The sequence below is a fragment of the Lepidothrix coronata genome, unplaced genomic scaffold (assembly GCF_001604755.1).
Source record: "Lepidothrix coronata isolate B3197 unplaced genomic scaffold, Lepidothrix_coronata-1.0 Scaffold229, whole genome shotgun sequence".
Lineage (NCBI taxonomy): Eukaryota > Metazoa > Chordata > Aves > Passeriformes > Pipridae > Lepidothrix > Lepidothrix coronata.
Window position 1 is genome coordinate 375,356 of NW_016690409.1, and position 17,994 is coordinate 393,349.

The 17,994-nt window shown below is 52.4% G+C and overlaps 2 protein-coding genes across 2 annotated transcripts in view; both read right to left on the bottom strand.

Moving 5' to 3' along the window:
- Positions 1-4,375: 4,375 nt before the first annotated feature.
- On the bottom strand, positions 4,376-8,318 carry LOC108506723 (keratin, type I cytoskeletal 19-like). The gene is made up of 8 exons (XM_017834058.1): positions 7,788-8,318; positions 7,351-7,433; positions 7,021-7,177; positions 6,773-6,934; positions 6,369-6,494; positions 6,049-6,275; positions 5,009-5,122; positions 4,376-4,471 (listed from the first exon to the last, which is right to left on the bottom strand). Exons 1-7 carry the CDS (start codon positions 8,316-8,318, stop codon positions 5,035-5,037), a joined length of 1,374 nt encoding a protein of 457 aa, XP_017689547.1. The 3' UTR covers positions 4,376-4,471; positions 5,009-5,034.
- Positions 8,319-13,851: 5,533 nt separating this feature from the next.
- Positions 13,852-17,994, bottom strand: part of LOC108506761 (keratin, type I cytoskeletal 14) — a 4,529-nt gene continuing 386 nt past the window's right edge. The window contains exons 2-9 of the mRNA XM_017834095.1: positions 17,742-17,991; positions 16,032-16,114; positions 15,586-15,742; positions 15,172-15,333; positions 14,959-15,084; positions 14,634-14,854; positions 14,209-14,258; positions 13,852-14,106 (exon numbers count right to left, since the gene is read on the bottom strand). Of these exons, the coding sequence (XP_017689584.1) occupies positions 14,009-14,106; positions 14,209-14,258; positions 14,634-14,854; positions 14,959-15,084; positions 15,172-15,333; positions 15,586-15,742; positions 16,032-16,114; positions 17,742-17,991 (1,147 nt within the window). The 3' untranslated portion in view covers positions 13,852-14,008. The remainder of the gene's footprint in view (positions 14,107-14,208; positions 14,259-14,633; positions 14,855-14,958; positions 15,085-15,171; positions 15,334-15,585; positions 15,743-16,031; positions 16,115-17,741; positions 17,992-17,994) is intronic.

Genomic DNA, 17,994 nt, shown 5'->3' on the forward strand with positions numbered 1-17,994 from the left:
CATCCGTCGTTTTGAGGAATATAATTGAAGACAGGGTGTGGCTGTTGGAGCCAACAGAAATTAATGTAATGCTTGCTTGGAGCTTCGCTTCTGCTGGGGAGGTTTTCAGGAGTTACCCAAGAGCAGGCACGGGGCTGGGGGTGCCTTTCTTTCCCTTGCAGACTCTTGACTTTAGGAGGATGGTGGACATTTCTCTACGGGTGGACATGGAGCACCTCCCCCCACCCTCCTTCAGCAGCTCCCTGACAGGAAGAAGGAACAGGTCTTGCTCCACAAAACAAATCGGTTTGCAGCATTGTACAACCTTTCACTCACGTCCTGGTGAAAAGGTCCACAGGCTCCCAAATCCCATTTCACCAGGGAAGGTTAGACACGAGACCATACAGTTCTGCCAAAGTACTCATATTTGGGATGCAGTTGCATTCTTTGGAGCTTTTCTGGGCTCCTGCTGGTTCCACTGGGATGTGGGACATGTGTCTGGTACAGCCAGTGCACCCAGAAGCCAGTCCCTGACTAACCTGGCTGTATCTTAAAAACACACTGTGGTGTTATCACGCTCCTTGTGACTGTGTTGGGGCTCCAGGCTCAGCACTGAGGCCAGACAGAGGCTGTGTGGGGCTCACTGGCTGTGTGGTTCTGCTTTCTCTAGCTGGGAGCCACTGCCTCGTTCCAAAACATCCCTCAGTACCGGCTTCTTCCCCCATTACACTGATTTCTTTACCTCCGCTTTTGTTTTTATTTGTAATCCTGTAGCCTTGGGACACAGCCTTGGGGCAGAAGGCTGGGAAAGGACTGTGCAAGTCTAAGACACGAACGTGTCCCAAAAGGATTTACAACCTCAGTATAAGGCAGGAGGAAACAAATGGCTTCATGCAGCTGGAAGTGCAGGAATCCACGACAGGCCATGGGCCAGGACGATGAACAGTGGTCACAGACAATGTCAGTGCCAACAAGCTGAGTTCTCTGGGCCTGATGGGTGAGAGAGTGAAAGTGGAGAAGAGGTGATAAGGGTCATTACTGGTGCACAGGGATGGGGGAGGCAGCAGGATGTCACATTCCCACGGGATGCTGGTCCCTGTGCCCAGCCCGGCTCCACACGCTTGCCTGGCTTTGCTTATCAAAGCTGATAATGCTCTCCTGTGTCAACTACAAGAAAGGTGTGTCTGGTTCTACAGAACTTTGCTTTCATAAGCATTGCCTCAGTGATGTTTGTGCAACCACACTGGAATATGATTTTATCTTGTCACTTGTAATTACCATTAATAATTTGCATAATGGCCATTAGGCATCACTTATTAAACACTTCTTTGATGTGATACTGAGCCAGCTCCAGGCCTCATGCTCTCATCTTTCAAATGCAGACCACGACTTTTTCCTGGCTAGTGACTCACTGGTTTGTACCACCATGTTTAGCCAAATCCTGTAAGGCAAGTGAAATAATTACCACAGTGGGTTTGGTAACAGCCCGGGCTTAAATACACCTCTGAGACCGAGGGGGTGACTCTGCTTCAGTTTCTTGCTGACTGTTCACATTTGCAGGCTCTGAGCATCTGCAGTGTGAAGTAGGAGCTCAGCAGGACATGGACACAGCTGGGTTTCTTCCTACTGAAGCTCACAGTCCCCCCTGATTCACTTTGTGAGGGCTGTTGGTTCCTTCCAGTGCCTGCCAGACACTGGCAGTGCAGCCAGGCCTCCGGACTGTGCACCTCTGGAGGTTATCACAGCAGAGGAGAGTCCTGGAGAATTCATTAGGATAGATGGGAATAGTGATGGGTGATGAAACTGCAGCAGTTCCAGTCCCCCATGGAGAGCTGAGCATGGTGCAGGATGGGAGGGAAACCGAGGCTGAGCCACAGGGTCAGGCCAGAACCTGACAACCTGTTGTGTTCGGGTGCTTCCTGCGCTCAGACACCGTCAGGGGTGCGACAGAGCTGGGCAGGCAAAGGGGCAGAGCAGCCAGAGCCTCCCCACAGTGTCTTTTAGCTTTATATCATACTAAAGTCTCTTAATTTCAATGCACTTTAAATTTGTGGCTCATAGTGGCAGTTTAGATTATGTTATTCAGTGCACTGAGCTGAGAAATCTGTTAGGTTACAGCAGGAGTTTGCTCATCTCTGTAGTTCTTTACAAATGTTGCACAAGCCAGTAAACAAAAATCTGAACCCCACAGATAGTTACTGTGGGTGTGAGTGAGACTGTACCTGTCTGCCTACTGCATGAAGTACACTTTTGTAGAGAAATTACAGTTTATACATCACAGCAGAACATGGCCTGCCTTTCCAAACACACCGTGCCTGTAATCAGGGATAATTGGCTGTGCTGTGCAGTCCGGAACTCGTGGCTGATTTCCAGCATTGGCAATTTGCAAAATTAGTTGTTTTCTTTCTGTTTCTTCACTGATCCCTTAAACCTCTGGTGCGTTCACTCCTCGGGGATTTTTCCTGATGGTGGTGTAATTCCCATGTGCTCTCTGTAGCACACAGACACATCTGCTGGAGCAGTCACAGTGCATTTCATCTTCTGCTTACCAGCCCGAGTGCTGATACCACCCCCTCCTCTCCCAGGGCACCCCCCCTTGCTCTCTTTATCCTTGGTTTCTCTCCCAGTCCTGTACCTTCAGCCCAAGTCTCTCTGTCTCTGAGATATCTGTTGGTTCTTGCTTTACAAGATTTACAAGAGACAGATCGAGCTGCCACGAGCTGCACGACCCGAGAGCTGTGTGAGGACACGGCAGACATTTACCTGCAGTCCTTGTTCCTGGTCACTCTTGTCCTGTTGTCTCTTGCACTGTGCCCTCTGCATTTCATATATCTTCCCTTCCCTGCCTCCTCCTGTGCAGCCTCCACAGCCTCCATCATTTCCCAGGGCTGCCCAGGCTGTGAGTCCCGGGCAGGGAGGGCAGCGTGTGGTGACCTCAGAGGTGCTGTGTCAGCACCGAGGGGGGTTAGATCGCCCCCAAATGCGCAGTGTGATAAGTGCTGCGGGAGGGGGGATGCAGAACCGAGCAGGGAAAGTAGCACAGAGCTTGGCCAGGAGCTCGTTAGAGCAATTACCCCACAGGGCTAACGAGTGTCCTGGACAGAGCTCAGGGAGAGGCCGTTCCAGAACCATCTGAGCTGTTTCTCTCTTTAGAAATGGGGACTAATTTGGACTCATTGTGTCCCCCAAAGCCGCCTTGTTAGGATCCTCCATTTCAGGCTTCTGTCTAAGGTTAGTCATCAAATATTTCAAGAGAGAAAAGGGCTTTCAGAGCCGCACAATGAGGGGTGAGGGCTGTGACACCACTCCCAGCCCTACTGACCCATCTCTCAGACACTGCCAGTGAGGAGGGACAGGCTGCATCCTGAGCCTTGGCTTGCACACACAGCAAAATGCAGTCGTGTTCCTGGATGTGTTTGTCATTCCTTTCACTGGGGTAATAAAACACCAGCAGCTTTTTTTTTTCCTGGCTGTTTATTGTGTCTCACTTTTAAAAAAATTCTCTCCCACGTATTAATTTGTCTCACCCTTTTATCTTCCCACATGTTGCCAGCTGGTTCTTCCTGTTTGCCTTTTTTACAAATCCATTTAGAGGTTCTTTGTTTAGTGTTTTCTCTGGGAATTGTTTGCCTCCATCAGAAGGGCGTGGACAGTCCAGCAGAGCCTGGCTTTCAAAATTCCTGCTTTTCAAAATTCCTGCTCCAATTATTTGGGAAAACTTGTTGTTCTTGATTTTATCCTGCTAGTGCACATCCATAATAAGTCATAGGTGTTGTGTGCTACATTATATTATGTGGAATTATATTATATTTTATTATATTAGCACACACCTACTTTAATGAGGACTCATTTTTCTCTCAGAGGTCTCTCAGTAGAAGACAGTCAGACAGCCCGAGAGTCCCTCCCTGACCTCTGCCCAACCTCCCTGCATGTTTCTTTCCACATCACCTTCTACCTCATGTCTTAGCAAATGCCTCCTCCTCTGGTGGCAAACATCCCTTTCCACAGCACAGGCTGGTCCCTCTCCTCCACCCTCCATCCCCTCCTCAGCCTCTGAGTTCAGCAGGAGCACTGATGGGGGCACAGTTTGTTTTCCTCTTTCCCTGCAGTGACGGGTGTGTGGATGGACAGCGAGGGTGGATTCCAACCAAAGCTGTGCCTCGAATATGTGTCTGCATAACTATTTTTTTAAAATACTTGTATATTAATTTACTTGTAGAAATTATTTCCCAGGTTTGAGGCTGTGTCAGTAGGAGCAAAGTTTTATTGGAGACAAGCCTTGGTTGCTGTCAGACAACCAGCACAGCCCTGGGGAGCCCGAGTGAGGGGCAGTGCTGGGATCAGAGCAGCTTCCATGGAGTCCCTCTGGCTGCTGCTGGAGCACAACTGAGAACACCCGGGTTATTCTTGCCTTGTTCTTCCAAATGGCTTGTTCTTCACAGCTCCTCGGGGATGTGCAGTGGGGCTGAGGGGCTCTCTGGTCTGCAGTGACCTGAGGGAGAGCAGGAAGCATCACTTTTTCAGGGGGTTCTGCATATGTGCCTTTCTCTTACACACCCTTGCTCTTGTACTGACCTTCCTCTTCCCTCTTCTCCCCAGCTCTGCTTGATTTTATACCTTCTCAAAGAGCTGTGACTGACTGACTCCCCTTCCAGTTCCTCATTCCCATGTTGTGCTGGAAGTCTTATTTAACCACACCTTTACTGCTGGGCACTCCCCAGTGTCAAACCTAATTTCTACAGAGGTGTATAAATGTCCCACAGCTGCATCCCTTGCCACTGCTTCCCACCATTCCTTACCACTGCTTCCCACCATAGCCCAGTTAATCCCAGTGCTCCACCACCAACAGCCACAGCTGCCATCCCGCCTGGCAGGCTCCGACCCAGCCTCTTTCCAGGGAAAAGACACCACCTCCAACCCCTCTTCACCCAGAAAAGCCTGGAAGCCTCTCATCCTCCTCTTCCCCAGGTTCCCAGCACTGAAAGGACAGCTCATGGTCCCACTCCCCGGCTCCTGGAGGACCCCTCACCTGGCAGACCCTCTCCTGTGCCAGGCTCAGGGCAGGCAGGGCTGGCACAGAGTGGCTTTCAGCCCCCCGCTCCTCCCAGCTGATGTGGCAGCGACTCCTCTTCCTGCTGGCCCTCTGTGGAAAGGAGACAGCTCTGGAGACCCAGGCCCTTGGCATTCCCACCCTGGAGATCTCCCCTGGCCTGTGCACTGGCTGTAGCTCTGTCTCTTCAGTCAGTGCTGCCATTTCCCCTCCGAACCCCGAGGGTCATCGGCCACCATTCTCCCGCTCCCTCCCGCCTGCCTCTTGGCTGCTGTTGCTTTTCCATCCCAGGATTACCCCGGGCTCCAAGACAAACACTAACAGTGTCCCTTCATCCACTGCAACTGGCATTTTGGAACAAAAACTGATTTGTCATGTAACTAATTTAGGACTGGAGAGTCCTCAGGGCTCCACCATTCCAATGCCTCCTTTTCCAAACAAATGGAGCAGGTGGGTGCCCAGGCTGGTGTTGTGTGTGTGCAGCCATGTCTGGGATTAACAGCCTGGCTGTTTAAAAACCTCAGTCAATGGGAGGCAGGGCAGAGACAGCTGCTTTGCATACAAATTAAATTCCCAAAACTTTAATTAAAATTGTTGTGTGAAGCTGAAAATGTTTAGATAATTTATTGTTTCGGTTAATTTAGCTGCCAGTCCCTAACCCTGCCTCATTCTGGCAAAGCCAATATAACTCAGTGAATGTGACAGTGTTTGTCAGAGACCTTGCCCAGCTGCCAGCAAAGCTGCCCTTAAAGAGCTGCTGCACCGTGCCAGGGGCTGGGACAGCTCTGGGGGCTCTCCTGGCCCCCCTCCCTGGCCCCAGAATGGTCTCTGACATGCACCCTGGACATTTATCAGAGCCAAATCCTCAGGTGCCTCACAGTTTGCTAATAGGCCCTGTCTGGTAACAGGTCAGCACTGGTTCCTCACCACAGTGTTGCTTTTACCACTGGTATCAGGAACGTTCATGCCCTGTAAGGCAAAGCACAGGGATTTTGGGGTGCCCGGCTCTGTCTGCGTACATGATGTCGTGCTGGCCGCCCTCCAGCAGGCAGTGGTAGGTCTGGATCTCCTGCTCCAAGCGGCACTTGACGTCCAGGAGGGTCTTGTATTCCTGGTTCTGGCACTCCATTTCCGCTCGGATCTCAGCCAGCCGCTGCTCCACGCAGGAGATCTGGGTCTGCAGCTCAGCCAGGTATTTGTTGTAGCGACACTCGGTCTCCGTCAGAGAGGATTCCAGGTTTTCTTTCTGAGAATGGAACAAGCACACAGGTACCTGGGTTTGCTGCGGGCACGACCCTGGTCACGGGAGCTGCAGGTGTGCGTCGTGTGGCATCCCTACCATGGTGAGCTGGGCTTGCACGTTGATTTCCAGGGCCTGCAGCTGCCGCCTCAGCTCAGTGACCTGCTTGTTGCTTGACTCGATCTCCTGGCTGCTTGTGACGACCTCCAGATTCACCTCCTCCATCTGCAAGGTCAGAAAAGAGCAGCCCTTTCCTCACGTCCCCACATCATCTCACACCCCGCAGTGCCCTGAGCAGGCTGACACCCCCCCCCCCATTTACTCTCCTGTGGCCCTGTGACACCATGTGGTGGCCCCTCTGCCACAGACAGAGCACAGAAATCGGGCAGTACAGTTAGATCTGAGCACTCCTGTGACCCAGCTGCTGGTATTAGGACATCTAATCCCTCACTTTTGCTGTCCCAGGGGGCAGTGCCGGGCCCAGCTCTGTGTGGGTGTGGTACCTTGCAGGCATACCACTGCTCCGTCTCCTTGCGGTTGCGCTCCATCAGCGTCTCGTACTGGCACCGCAGATCCTCCAGGATCTTCCTCAGGTCTGGGCCAGGGCAGGCATTGACCTCCACGCTCACATCCCCGGTCGCCTGCTTCCTCAGACAGCTCATTTCCTGCAGGGAATACGCGCACCATATCAGTAATATCAACCCCGGGGGGGGCTTTCCTTCTGTATTCCCTGGGTGAGGGGTGATCCGACCTCCTCGTGGTTGGTCTTGAGGCAGCACATCTCCTCCGTGAGAGCCTCGCACTGCAGCTGCAGGTCGGTCTTGCAGCTGGCCAGCTGGTCCAGGACGGGCCGCAGGTTGCAGATGTCGGCATCCACGTTCTGCCGGAGACCACACTCGGTCTCGTACCTTAAACCACGGGCAGCAAAGGGGGGTCAGCAGGGCAGCAGGGCAAGGCAAGCCTTTCACTTGAGTTTGGGGGAAAAAATCTGCTTTTGACCGTGCAGCCTGACAGGCAGAGGGTTGGGATTTCCCCGTCACCACCCCTCACCTGCCCTTCCCCAGCAGGGGTCTGTACTCACTTCACTCTGAAGTCATCAGCAGTCATCCTGTTGTTATCGATGTTCAGAAGGATTTTGTTAGTCTCCATGGCTGCACACAGGATCTGGAAAAGCAAATGTAGGAAAGGGATTAGGGCTTGCAGCTTCCTCTGGCTCCAGAAGACCCTGGAGGAAACACCTACCCAGGGTATTTTATAATGATTCCATGTACTGGGATTATTGATCAGTTAGGTGGGATCACAGCAGGGAAACCCTCGTGCCAGTTGGGTGGAGCTGGCTGTGCTGAAGTGTCAGTTCTCAGTAAATGCAGAATCCCCCTCCCTTGGACCATCATTCCATATAAACCATCACTGCACCTGCCCCTCCAGAGCCATTGCCTCTGCCCTCTGACAGGGCTCTGCACTTGGGGAAGCAAAGCCCAAGGAAACATTAAACTTTCTTGACGAACAAGGATTTACCTGGTTCTGAAGGTCTTCGATTTCCTTGTGGTAGCAGCTGTAGTCCCGTGGCTCACAGCTGGGCCCCACCTTGGCGTACCACTCCCTGATCTTGCACTCCAGGTCGGCGTTGTCCCCCTCCAGGAGCCGCACCTTGTCCAGGTACGAGGCCAGGCGGTCGTTGAGGTTCTGCATCGTGGCCTTCTCGTTGTTGGCGAACAGGATCCCATCCCCGCAGCCAGCACCGGCCCTGGGGAAGCCCCCACCCCCTCGAGTGCAGATGCCTCCACCGCTGAAGCCCAGGGCAGAACAAGCCCTCTGGGTGGCTCCGAAGCTCCCGCCGGCCGCGCTGCCGGCGCTCAGCTGCTTCCCGAGAAATCCCTCGCTCAAACTGCCGCCGGAAAAACTGCCCCCCACAGCACCCAGGTCGTAGGCAGCGTGTCTCCCCGAGGAGGCGGAGGAGACCCTCCTCCCCGTGCCGGCCGCGTTGCTGCCCGTGCTGCCCCTGCCCTGGGCACAGGTGGTGACGACCTGCCTGACAGCACAGCTCATGGTGCAGCCGACGAGCCCCGGGCAAGTGCTCAGCTCGCTGCAGGATCCAACTGTGATCCCTCTGTCCCCTGGTCCTCTATTTATACCAGTCCCCGTGGATCGTGCCACTGGAGAAGGGCTGTTTATTCTTCCTCCTTGTGACCTGGCTGGGAGGTGTTTTTTTTCAGCCGGAAATAATTCCCCAAAGGCGTTTGTCTCCAGAAATCCCACAACAGAAAGATGCTTTGGTTAACAGAAGCGTGTTTCAAAACTACATCAAAAATGTTACTTCCTGAATCATCAGGTCTGACTTGTGATGACAGCTCAACAACAGTGACACAAAAACCCGACGATACCCGAGAGTGCCCGGGGAGTGAAACACCACGGCAATTATCCACCCCCGGCGTGGGCGAGTCCACCCGGAAAGTGAAAGCTGTGGGAAAGGGATCCCATCTGACCGAGCCTGCTCGACCCCTTTGTCACCAGGAGCGAGAGGGTCCCCTCACTCAGCTGCCCTCAGTCCCTGGGACCAGGGCCAGGAGACCACCCTGGACCGTGCAGCGAGGGTCTGTCCCATCCTGCGTGGCCCTGGGATGAGTGAGCCCCTTGAAATGCTCTTGGAGAACACAGAGGAATATTGCACTGGAATGTACCAGGGATGAGTTGTCCTTTCTCTTTCTCCTACCTCCATCAAAACATCCCCTTGCAGAGGGAGATCTGTTTGTTTTGCTGCTTTATAGGGTAGACAAAATAGTCAAATATTTATCTAAAATATAAGAGAAGAGGATGTTTCCTGAACACCAAACATTGCAGTTCACTGTGAATATTCACCACCACACAGGATAAGATTTCTGAAACAGTAACATGCAGAATTTCAGCAGATGCCTGACTCTGTAGAGGTCTGACCCAGTTCTAATCAGCCCCGTGGAAACACTCCAAATACAATCTAGGTGTTACATTTAGAAAAGACAAAAACAACTTTAAAAAAATATATATTAAACCTATTTTTCGGTCCTGGAATGATGAATTGAGGAAGAAGGGAAATAATTAAAATGTTTTGTCATCTGAATCTTTAATTTTATTAATAACATTAATAAAGCCATGCTAATATTGGCTGGCTCTCACCCACGTGTGGTTCAGCTGTGGGTTTGGCATCCAGGTCACCTGGACACGTGGCATAAAGGATGTGTTAGCTGCAGCCTGGCTCACAAATATTGCTTCTGCCATTTGGGTGAGTTCATTAGGCTCGATTTTATCTTGCCACTGCAAACCCAGCGCTCCTGCACCACTGGGGTGGTTCTGTGGGTGCCCATCCTTCGTTAACGCCGTCATTAGGAAGCGAAGCCGGTGCCAGGGTGCCCTGACACACACAGGGGTGGCCAGGCCCTGCCCGGAGCTGGGGTCGGGATCAGCTGCAGCCCGGCCACAATCGGTCTGTTTTCCATCCAAGAATTATAAAACTAGAGCTGAGTAAACATTTAATTTCATTTAATCGATAATTATATGGTCCTTCATTTTTCAAGGCCAGGTTGGACAGGGCTTGTAGCAGCCTGGTCTAGTGGAAGGTGTCCCTGCCCGTGGCAGGGGGTCAAATGAGATGAGCTTTAAGGTCTCTCCCCACTCAAACCATCCTGTGATTACATGATTTTATGATTTTTTTTTAAATGAGGAGAAAAAACCACATAATGAATGGAGAGTTTTGGGGTTTTTTCAATTACTGGAAACTAAGCAGAGATGTCCACGTTTCTTCCTTACTTTTGGAACTTCAGACCTTACCAAAGGTGATTAGAATTTCTACAGCTTTTGTAAAGGAGAACAGTAACTTCACTCTTGATTTTTCCAGATTTGTGTGTCCTTCACAGCAGCTTTTTTTCTTTTCCAAAATGCGAAATTTTTATTAAAACCAGCTCTTGGGTTTACACCAGAGCACACCTCAGGCCCTGCCAGCAGTCACAGCCCTCATATCATTAAAGAGATTTTCACTTTGTGACAAGGAGACCTGCTAATGACGGCATCTCCACGCCTAATGGAAGGCTCCTTCCAGAATTAACTTTTATTGACTTCCCGACTGGAGTCTGCAGATGGAAATTTGCTGCCCACAGCCTCGGAGCCAGCCCGGGGCACTGCTCTGATGCACCGTCCTCGTCCTCGGCTGACTTGGGAGCCCCTCGCAGGCACCGCTGTGCCCCAGGGGAGGCAGAGGAAGGAGCCAGGCACCAGGAGCTGCCACAGGCACTTCGGGAGCAGCAGCACCGGCCTGACCAGGAAAAATGACTGCTTCAAGTAACAAATGAGCAGAAGAGCCTCCCCCAGGCGAAGGTGCTGCTCCCACGTAATGAGCTTTGTGAAAAATAGAGAGAAAAGGGATTATAGTTCAGCTCTCTGTCGGCGTCCTGGGCTGTGTGACAGGGGCAGGGGATGGGCACGCTGGCGTTATTCCCAAGGGTGCTCCACGGCACAGAATTACCAGATTCAACAGGGCAATGGAAATGAGAAAGATTAGATTTCCCTGGAGGGAAATCCTTTGGATATTTTAAGGTTTCAGACTGTTTCTTAAGCTAATGCAGATGAAGTATAATGTACCCCCAAGAAGGAGATCCAGCATTTCACGTTATTACAAACAATCCCTGAGTCACCAGCTGTTTTCATGTCCAAGAGAGCTTCCCTGGGGACTCGTTGACTCAGACACAGCACCAAACCCCGAGTCCCTGCTGGTGCACAGACACAGGGAATGCCAGGAGCAGAGCTGGAGCCAGGAACTGCCCAGCCCAGCCCCCGCCAGCTGGGGCGTCTCTCACGGCTCCAGCCCGGGCAGGGAGAGCTCTCTGCCCACCGTCAGCTGAATTTCCGTGTGTCGCTATGGAAAATCCATACAAAGTATTTACAAAGTATTTGCTTATCTGGCTGGTGATGTACCTGTCACACCACCTTCTGCCAGCTGCCATTGGCTGTATCTCCACCCCTCTGAGGACACCGGGTGCTCCGGGGTCTGATCCCGGCTTTGCAAGTCACTCCAGGCAATTCGCTCAGCTCCTCCCAGTCTCAATTTCATGCTTTGTAGAATGGAAACCATAATAACAGGCATCCCCCTCCTCGAGGGCATTGTAAAAATAACTCTCTAAGAAGCACAAGGGGCTTCAAAAATTGGAAAGACAATTCTTGTGTAAGTATTATATATTGTCAGTGTTCTTGCTGTTTTATATTGTTTGACACAGGCACATCTCATAGATTTCTCTCTGTGTCTCAGTCATGAAATACCTTTCAAGGACATTCTTGATTTTCCCTTTTTTCATTTTGTTGTCCATTAGAGTTTCACCATCATTTGCTGAGGACTTGCTTCTGTAACTCCTGGCTGAATCCTAATGAGGCTTTTCTTCTTGTGCTTGGAGCTTCCAGAAAATCTGAGCAACGCTCTCCAAAACCAGTATTTGTCCTTCTCTTGGAGTCACAATTTGTCCATGTTTCACGGACACAAACTGTGTGTATCAAAGAGTAATAACAGGCAATAAATTGCCCAATAGTCCTGTGGTATTTTCCTTCTTCGGAGCACTGCAGGGATCACTTGTACTGAGCTTGGACTTCGCTCTCGCCTGTGATAACAGTGTTACACTGAGCTGTATGCAGAATTAAGGCCTTTTTCATTGATGCAAATATATGTTGATGAATAAGGAAAACCCCAGGAGAACTGAATCCACTGATTACAAATCTGGGCTCTCCATCAGCTCTCCCAGCTGTTCCCCCAGCTCTCCTCAGGATTTCACCTCAGGCAGTTCCTGCTGATAGACGTAAATATCTCAGCACAGGGTGACAATCAGAGATAACCAAATGTGCTGCTGGATCAATCTCTCCCTTGTGTCCTCTTGGCTGCAGAAGGAGCCATCCCTCCCTGTGCTGCCCGTGGAGGCAGATACTCCTGGACTGACATCTTCTTTTAGCCTCCTACTTGTATTTCATCAGTTAGATTTGTGGTTTGCAGAAAGCCTTTCTGTATTCATGCACTTGGGGCAGTCTGCAGATGGCTCAAGAGTTAAAAAGCTGCCATTTAAAACTGAAATAACTCTGTTCTGATGGAAAACAAGCACAGCACATTAGCAGTGTTCTCAGGATCTCCGCCTGCAGCCTTGCCCACTGCCGCAGACCCCGAGACAGCTGGAGGCTCAGGTGCATTTTGCTTGATCTGGTTTTAATTTTTGACATAGCTCTGGCTCAGTCAGCCTGGGAGACTTCTTATTTCTCCAAGGAAGGTCTGTTATTCCAGAGAGGGAGAAGCATGACACAGTCCATGAACTCTCTGCTCCGCTCATTTCCTGCCCTCTCTGTAATTGCTGAACGATGATACAGAACGATAACATCTCACGCTCCCTTTTTCTGGAAAGACCTGGCAGGCTCCCCACTTCTTCGATCTCCTCTGCCTGTCCTGTCATGCCCAGTGTGACATCACCAGCTCTTTCCCAACCTGCTGGGGCCGGGGAGTGCGTGGTGAGTGCTCAGTGGGACCTCAGTGCTGCGGGGAGGCTGAGGGACAATGAATCGCCGCTCATCACCCAAGGGATGAGTGAGCTAAGCCTCAGCCACAGGAGCCTCTTGTGCGTTGTGGAAGCTGATTTACTGCAGACTGGTCCCTTTCCCTTTGGTCTGAGCCCCAGATCTGTATCCTTGAGGTGGGGGACTAACACGAGCCCGTGGTCCAAGATGGACAGGGCTCCCAAATTCCACTGGCTAGAGAGCATGAAGCTGGATCTGAGTGATTCCATCACGCTTTTGGCTCTCCAGGAAGCAAGTGGGCACAGGCACACCCGGTACCTGCTGCCCAACTGTGTCACTAATCCTGAGTGGCAGCTTGGCCTCAGGCGCTGTTTCTGCCTCCTGTGTTTCAGGAAGGATTTTAGCAGTGATCTACTAGACGTGATAGTGATAAAAATTATTGCTACTCATCCCCGTGCGGATTAAGCAATGGTTACTTTAGATCCTGTTAAGTGCAGCCCTGGGGCAGCATAGAAAGCTCTGTATAAGGTTTCCCTGCCCAATAGTGTGATTTAAAGACAGTCAAAAGAGGCAGCAGGCAAGTGGGGATGAGGTTTGCCAACCAGCCTGACACTGGGCTCGTGTCTCAGATGGAACATCTGACAGCAGCAGTCTTGCCAAAGTCATTCAAGTTCAGCTTACAGGAGAAAGTGATTTTTTATGATCCCAAGAGAACTGAGCTTTATTTTGTTGGTTTTAATTATCAGTCGCGTGGCACATTGACCTCAGACCTCATCTGTTCATAACTGCCTTCAATTTCTGTCACTAATCTAGTTTGTCTCAGCCAGTCCCGTGTATTTACAAGCAATGAGTTCATTAGAAAAAGCTGTCTCCAATTACCTTTGCCCCAGGTGGAACCCATGTCCCTCTGGGTGAAACCCATCTCCTGCCATTCCCCTCCTCTCACTGGCTTCTTCTTGTGGTTTCTTAGGACTTTCCCTGGCATGAACACACAACCCTGAGGCTTTGAGGGATCTTGTGTCAGTGATAGACAAGTCTGCAGTTGCACTAGCGAGGAGAAAAAGCTTTATTAAGTGTGTCCAGAGGCACCTGCATGGAATGAGGGTAATACAGGCAGGAGGAGGAGGTGGAGGAAGCTTTCTGGGACACAGCCCAGGGCCTCAGGCAGCGCCTGGCTCAGCTCACTGCTCTCCTGAGCCTGGGGTCGAGGGGTCCTACTGGCCCTCCTAGCGAGTGGTGAGTGCGACCTGCTCCCGGGAGGAGACCACCTTCCCATCCTGCACCTCCTCGACGATGGTGCGGACCTGGCGGGACGATGTCACCACTGCAGGGGGAAAGGGGGGACAGTTATTCATGGCAGGAGGGAGAGAATTTCTTAACACTTTATCAGATATTGCACATTCTTCAGGAGACGGCAGGTTCTTACCATCTCTGCCGGAGTGTGGGGATATGGCGGAGGAGTACTGGGAGGAGATGCTGCAGGAGAAGCACAAAACCAAAGAGAAGTTAGGGACAAACATCTGTTGCTGCTGTTATACAGGCTCTGTGTTCAGGCCTGTATAAACAGAGAAAGGAAAACAGAGAAAACAGAGAAGGCTCATGCTAAAAGTGCTGCTATACTTGGCCTCTGCTGGGGAGCAGAGGGACCAGGGCCCCCTCCAGCAGGGAAGGGGACCTGGTGCAGCATCCCAGTCCAGGCAGAAACTGGGGCAGAGCCACTGGGCATCCACGGCTGGTGTTAATATGGAGCCCAGCCCTGAAAGCTGCGGCTGGACCAAGTCCCCAGGCAGCACATGTGGTGTCTGTGCCCCGTGTCCTCCCGCCGCCCTCCCCGTGCAGCCCCTCACGCACTGGGCGTCCTCGCCCTCCAGGAGCCGGCGGTACGTGGCGATCTCCTGCTCCAGGCGGCACTTGACGTCCAGCAGGACCCTGTACTCGTGGTTCTGGCGCTCCATGTCGCAGCGCAGCTCGGCCAGCTGCTCCTCCACGCTGGTGATCAGCGCCTGCAGCTGGGCCAGCTGGGTGCCGTAGCGCGCTTCCGTGTCGGCCAGGGTGCCCTCCAGCGCCGCTTTCTGCGGGACGGGCACGGGGCCGGCTCAGGGGCGCGGGGGCGGCCGGGGGGGCACAGCCCTACGGCCCCGGGCCCGTGTCCCCGGGTGCCCCCCGCCCCCCGTACCGTGCTGAGCTGGGACTGCAGGTCGATCTCCAGGCTCTGGATCGTGCGCCGCAGCTCCGTGATCTCCGTCTTGCCGCTCTGCAGCTGCTCCGTGTTGATGGCCACCTCCCGGTTCAGCTCTTCCGTCTGCAGTGAGGCCGAGCCGTGCCCTCAGAGCCCCAGTGGTGGGCACAGCCCCGGCCCCGCGCCCGCTGCTCCCGCCCAGCCCCTCACCTTGCTGAAGAACCACTGCTCGGCATCCCTGCGGTTCTTCTCCGCCAGGCTCTCGTACTGCTCCCGCATCTCCGCCAGGATCTTGGTCAGGTCGATTCCGGGGGCAGCGTCCATCTCCACGCTGATCTCCCCACCCACCTGCCCGCGCAGGGCACTCATTTCCTAACACAGAAGAGACACATTATACACGTCACAGTGACAAGGTATGTTTCCATCCTGAAAAACTTCTTATTTGCGCCCAGCATATGCACCCCACAGACCTCCTGGAGGTCCTGTCTGAAGGGATTATTTCCCTCTCCCTTTCCCCTCAGATGTCTTCTGACATTCCTAATTGCAGAGACTCCTGCGTTTTTGACCTGACCTGTGCACAAGAAATATTCGTAGGTCCCAGTTTGAGCCTGGCTCTGTGCTCACCTCCTCATGGTTCTTCTTCAGATAAGCCAGTTCCTCCTTCAGGTTCTCGATCTGCATCTCCAGGTCGGCTCTGGACAGGGTCAGCTCGTCCAGGACGCGGCGCAGGCCGTTGATGTCGGCCTCCACGCTCAGGCGCAGGGCCTGCTCTGACTCAAACCTGGGGGCACACACACAGCTGCAAACACCCACCTCATACAGGATTATTCTTGTCTTTTCCTTCCCCAACTTGGCATTTTCTGCCAAGAATCTGTAATTCAGTGTGCGTTCACAGATCTCACAGTGCAGGAATGTCAGTGCTGTGCCCAGGGAGAGATGCACAATTCCCAAATGTCCCACTCCTAGTGAGCAGTGACCTGGTGGAGCAACCCCAGGTGCAGAAAGAACAGCCTTGAACAGCCAGGCCTTTCTCCCTTTGTCCCAAGAGCTCTCGGAGGCGTTGGACTCACTTGGTTCGGAAGTCATCCGCTGCCAGCCTGGCGTTGTCGATCTGCAGGACGATGTTGGCATTTTCAACAGTCGCAGAAAGAATCTAGGGGGGAATAAAAGAAAGAAGAAGAGTTAAAAAGTCATTTTAAACCGCTGGCAGCAATCCCATCCAGGGAAGGACTGGGACTGGAGCAGCACTGGACCTCCTGGCGTGGGTGGGGCTGGACTTCCAGGTGGGCTCTGCAAAGAGGGAGATGGGGGTGCTCAGCTCCATCTCCCATCAGCACAGATTCAGTCCCGTGAGGACACTGCCATGGGCACACGGCCCTGCCCAGGTGGCATCTCCAGGTGCTCACACCGTGCTGAGCCCTGGCAGCGCTCCAGGCTTTGGGAATGGGAAGAGCCCGGCTGAGAAGAAGAAAAGGGTTGAGGAAGGAAGGAAGGAGTGCCTTGTGCCTGCGTAGTTTGGCTTTCATAATTACACCCGAGGTGCAAATATTTGCTCTGGGATTATGAAAATGATTGGCCGTTTAGTGAGCAGGAATTTCTGTAGCCACAAGCTAATGAAAAGCTCTCACTGAGTTCTGCTCCTTCAGGGGATATCCAGGGAATAATCCAGGAATATTGATGTGGTCATTTCTCAGCTGTTCTGCAGGGTGGGAGGAAAGTGTCTGCCTCCCCCTGGATCAGGAGCAGAGTGTTTTTGTGAGACCCAGCACTTCTTTGCTCAAATCCAGAGACAGCTCCTGTGTTCCTGTGCTCCATCAGAGCACACCCGACAAGCTGGAATCTGAAGAGGAGCTTCAGGCAAAGGCCCTTCCCCCCAGGGTGAAGCCCAAGAGAACAGTTAAAGAACAGAAAAATTCTAGGAATGTGACCTCCCCCAGGAGCTGACCCTGCCCCATTTCTCTGGAATTTAATCACAGACCAGGTATGTCATTGCCCAACCCACACCTCATCCCTTCCATGGAACCTGAGCTCACTGGGGATGAGTGATGAGGGCAGAAGGGGGGCAGCGATGGCAGGACAGGGAGGGATGGCACATTCTGGTGCTTTGGATCAGGGACTTTTACCTAAAATCATCCAAGGAGCTGCTAAAGATAAAGACACAAGCTTGGCCCTGATTTCATCTGCTGCATTTTAGAGCAGGGCACACATCTGATTCCAGCACCTATCACAGCCCAGGGTGATCCAACCCTTGGATTTCACTCATGTCTGTGTCTGCAACTCCTAAAGAACAACCATTCCATAGGACAGTTCCTTTCTACTTTAACCTGCTCTTTGAGCCTCCTCACATGCTAGAAAAGATTGGGTTTGTAGGATATTTGTAAGAATGACTTATCATCTCCATTTGCATATCAGTCAACAGTGAAGGGGCCAAGAGATAACGTGTCCCTGCCTGCTGAGCTCCAGCAGGAGCCTGACAGGGAGCACATATCTACAGGGGCACAAGCAGTATGAGGGAAGGCAGCACGTACATCAGGTAACATGAATCAGTGTCTGACTCCTGCTTTCCTGCCCCACCATTCTCCCTGCACTGGAACAGTCAATGGAAACCCCATCCTGGTACCTCATGATCTGCTGTTCATAAATTGCAGCTGTTATTCCAAAGCTCCTTCTGTTTTCCATCTCAGGCCATTTGTTAATCCTCTTCCCTCCAGCTCTTAGGAACAAGGTCATCTTTTTACAAGTGACTCTGATGAAGATGTCACGTTAATCCCCAGTCCTACCTTGTTCCTGAGCTCCTCGATGGTCCTGTAGTAGGGGCTGTAGTCCCGGTCAGGACCAGGGCCCTGCTTCTTGTACCACTCCCTGATCTTGACCTCCAGGTCGGTGTTGGCCTCCTCCAGGGCTCGCACCTTGTCCAGGTAGGCGGCCAGGCGGTCGTTGAGGTTCTGCATCGTCTCCTTCTCCCCCGCCGGCAGGATGCCATCGCCGCCTCCAAAGCCCCCTCCAAAGCCGGCCCCAAAGCCGGCCCCAAAG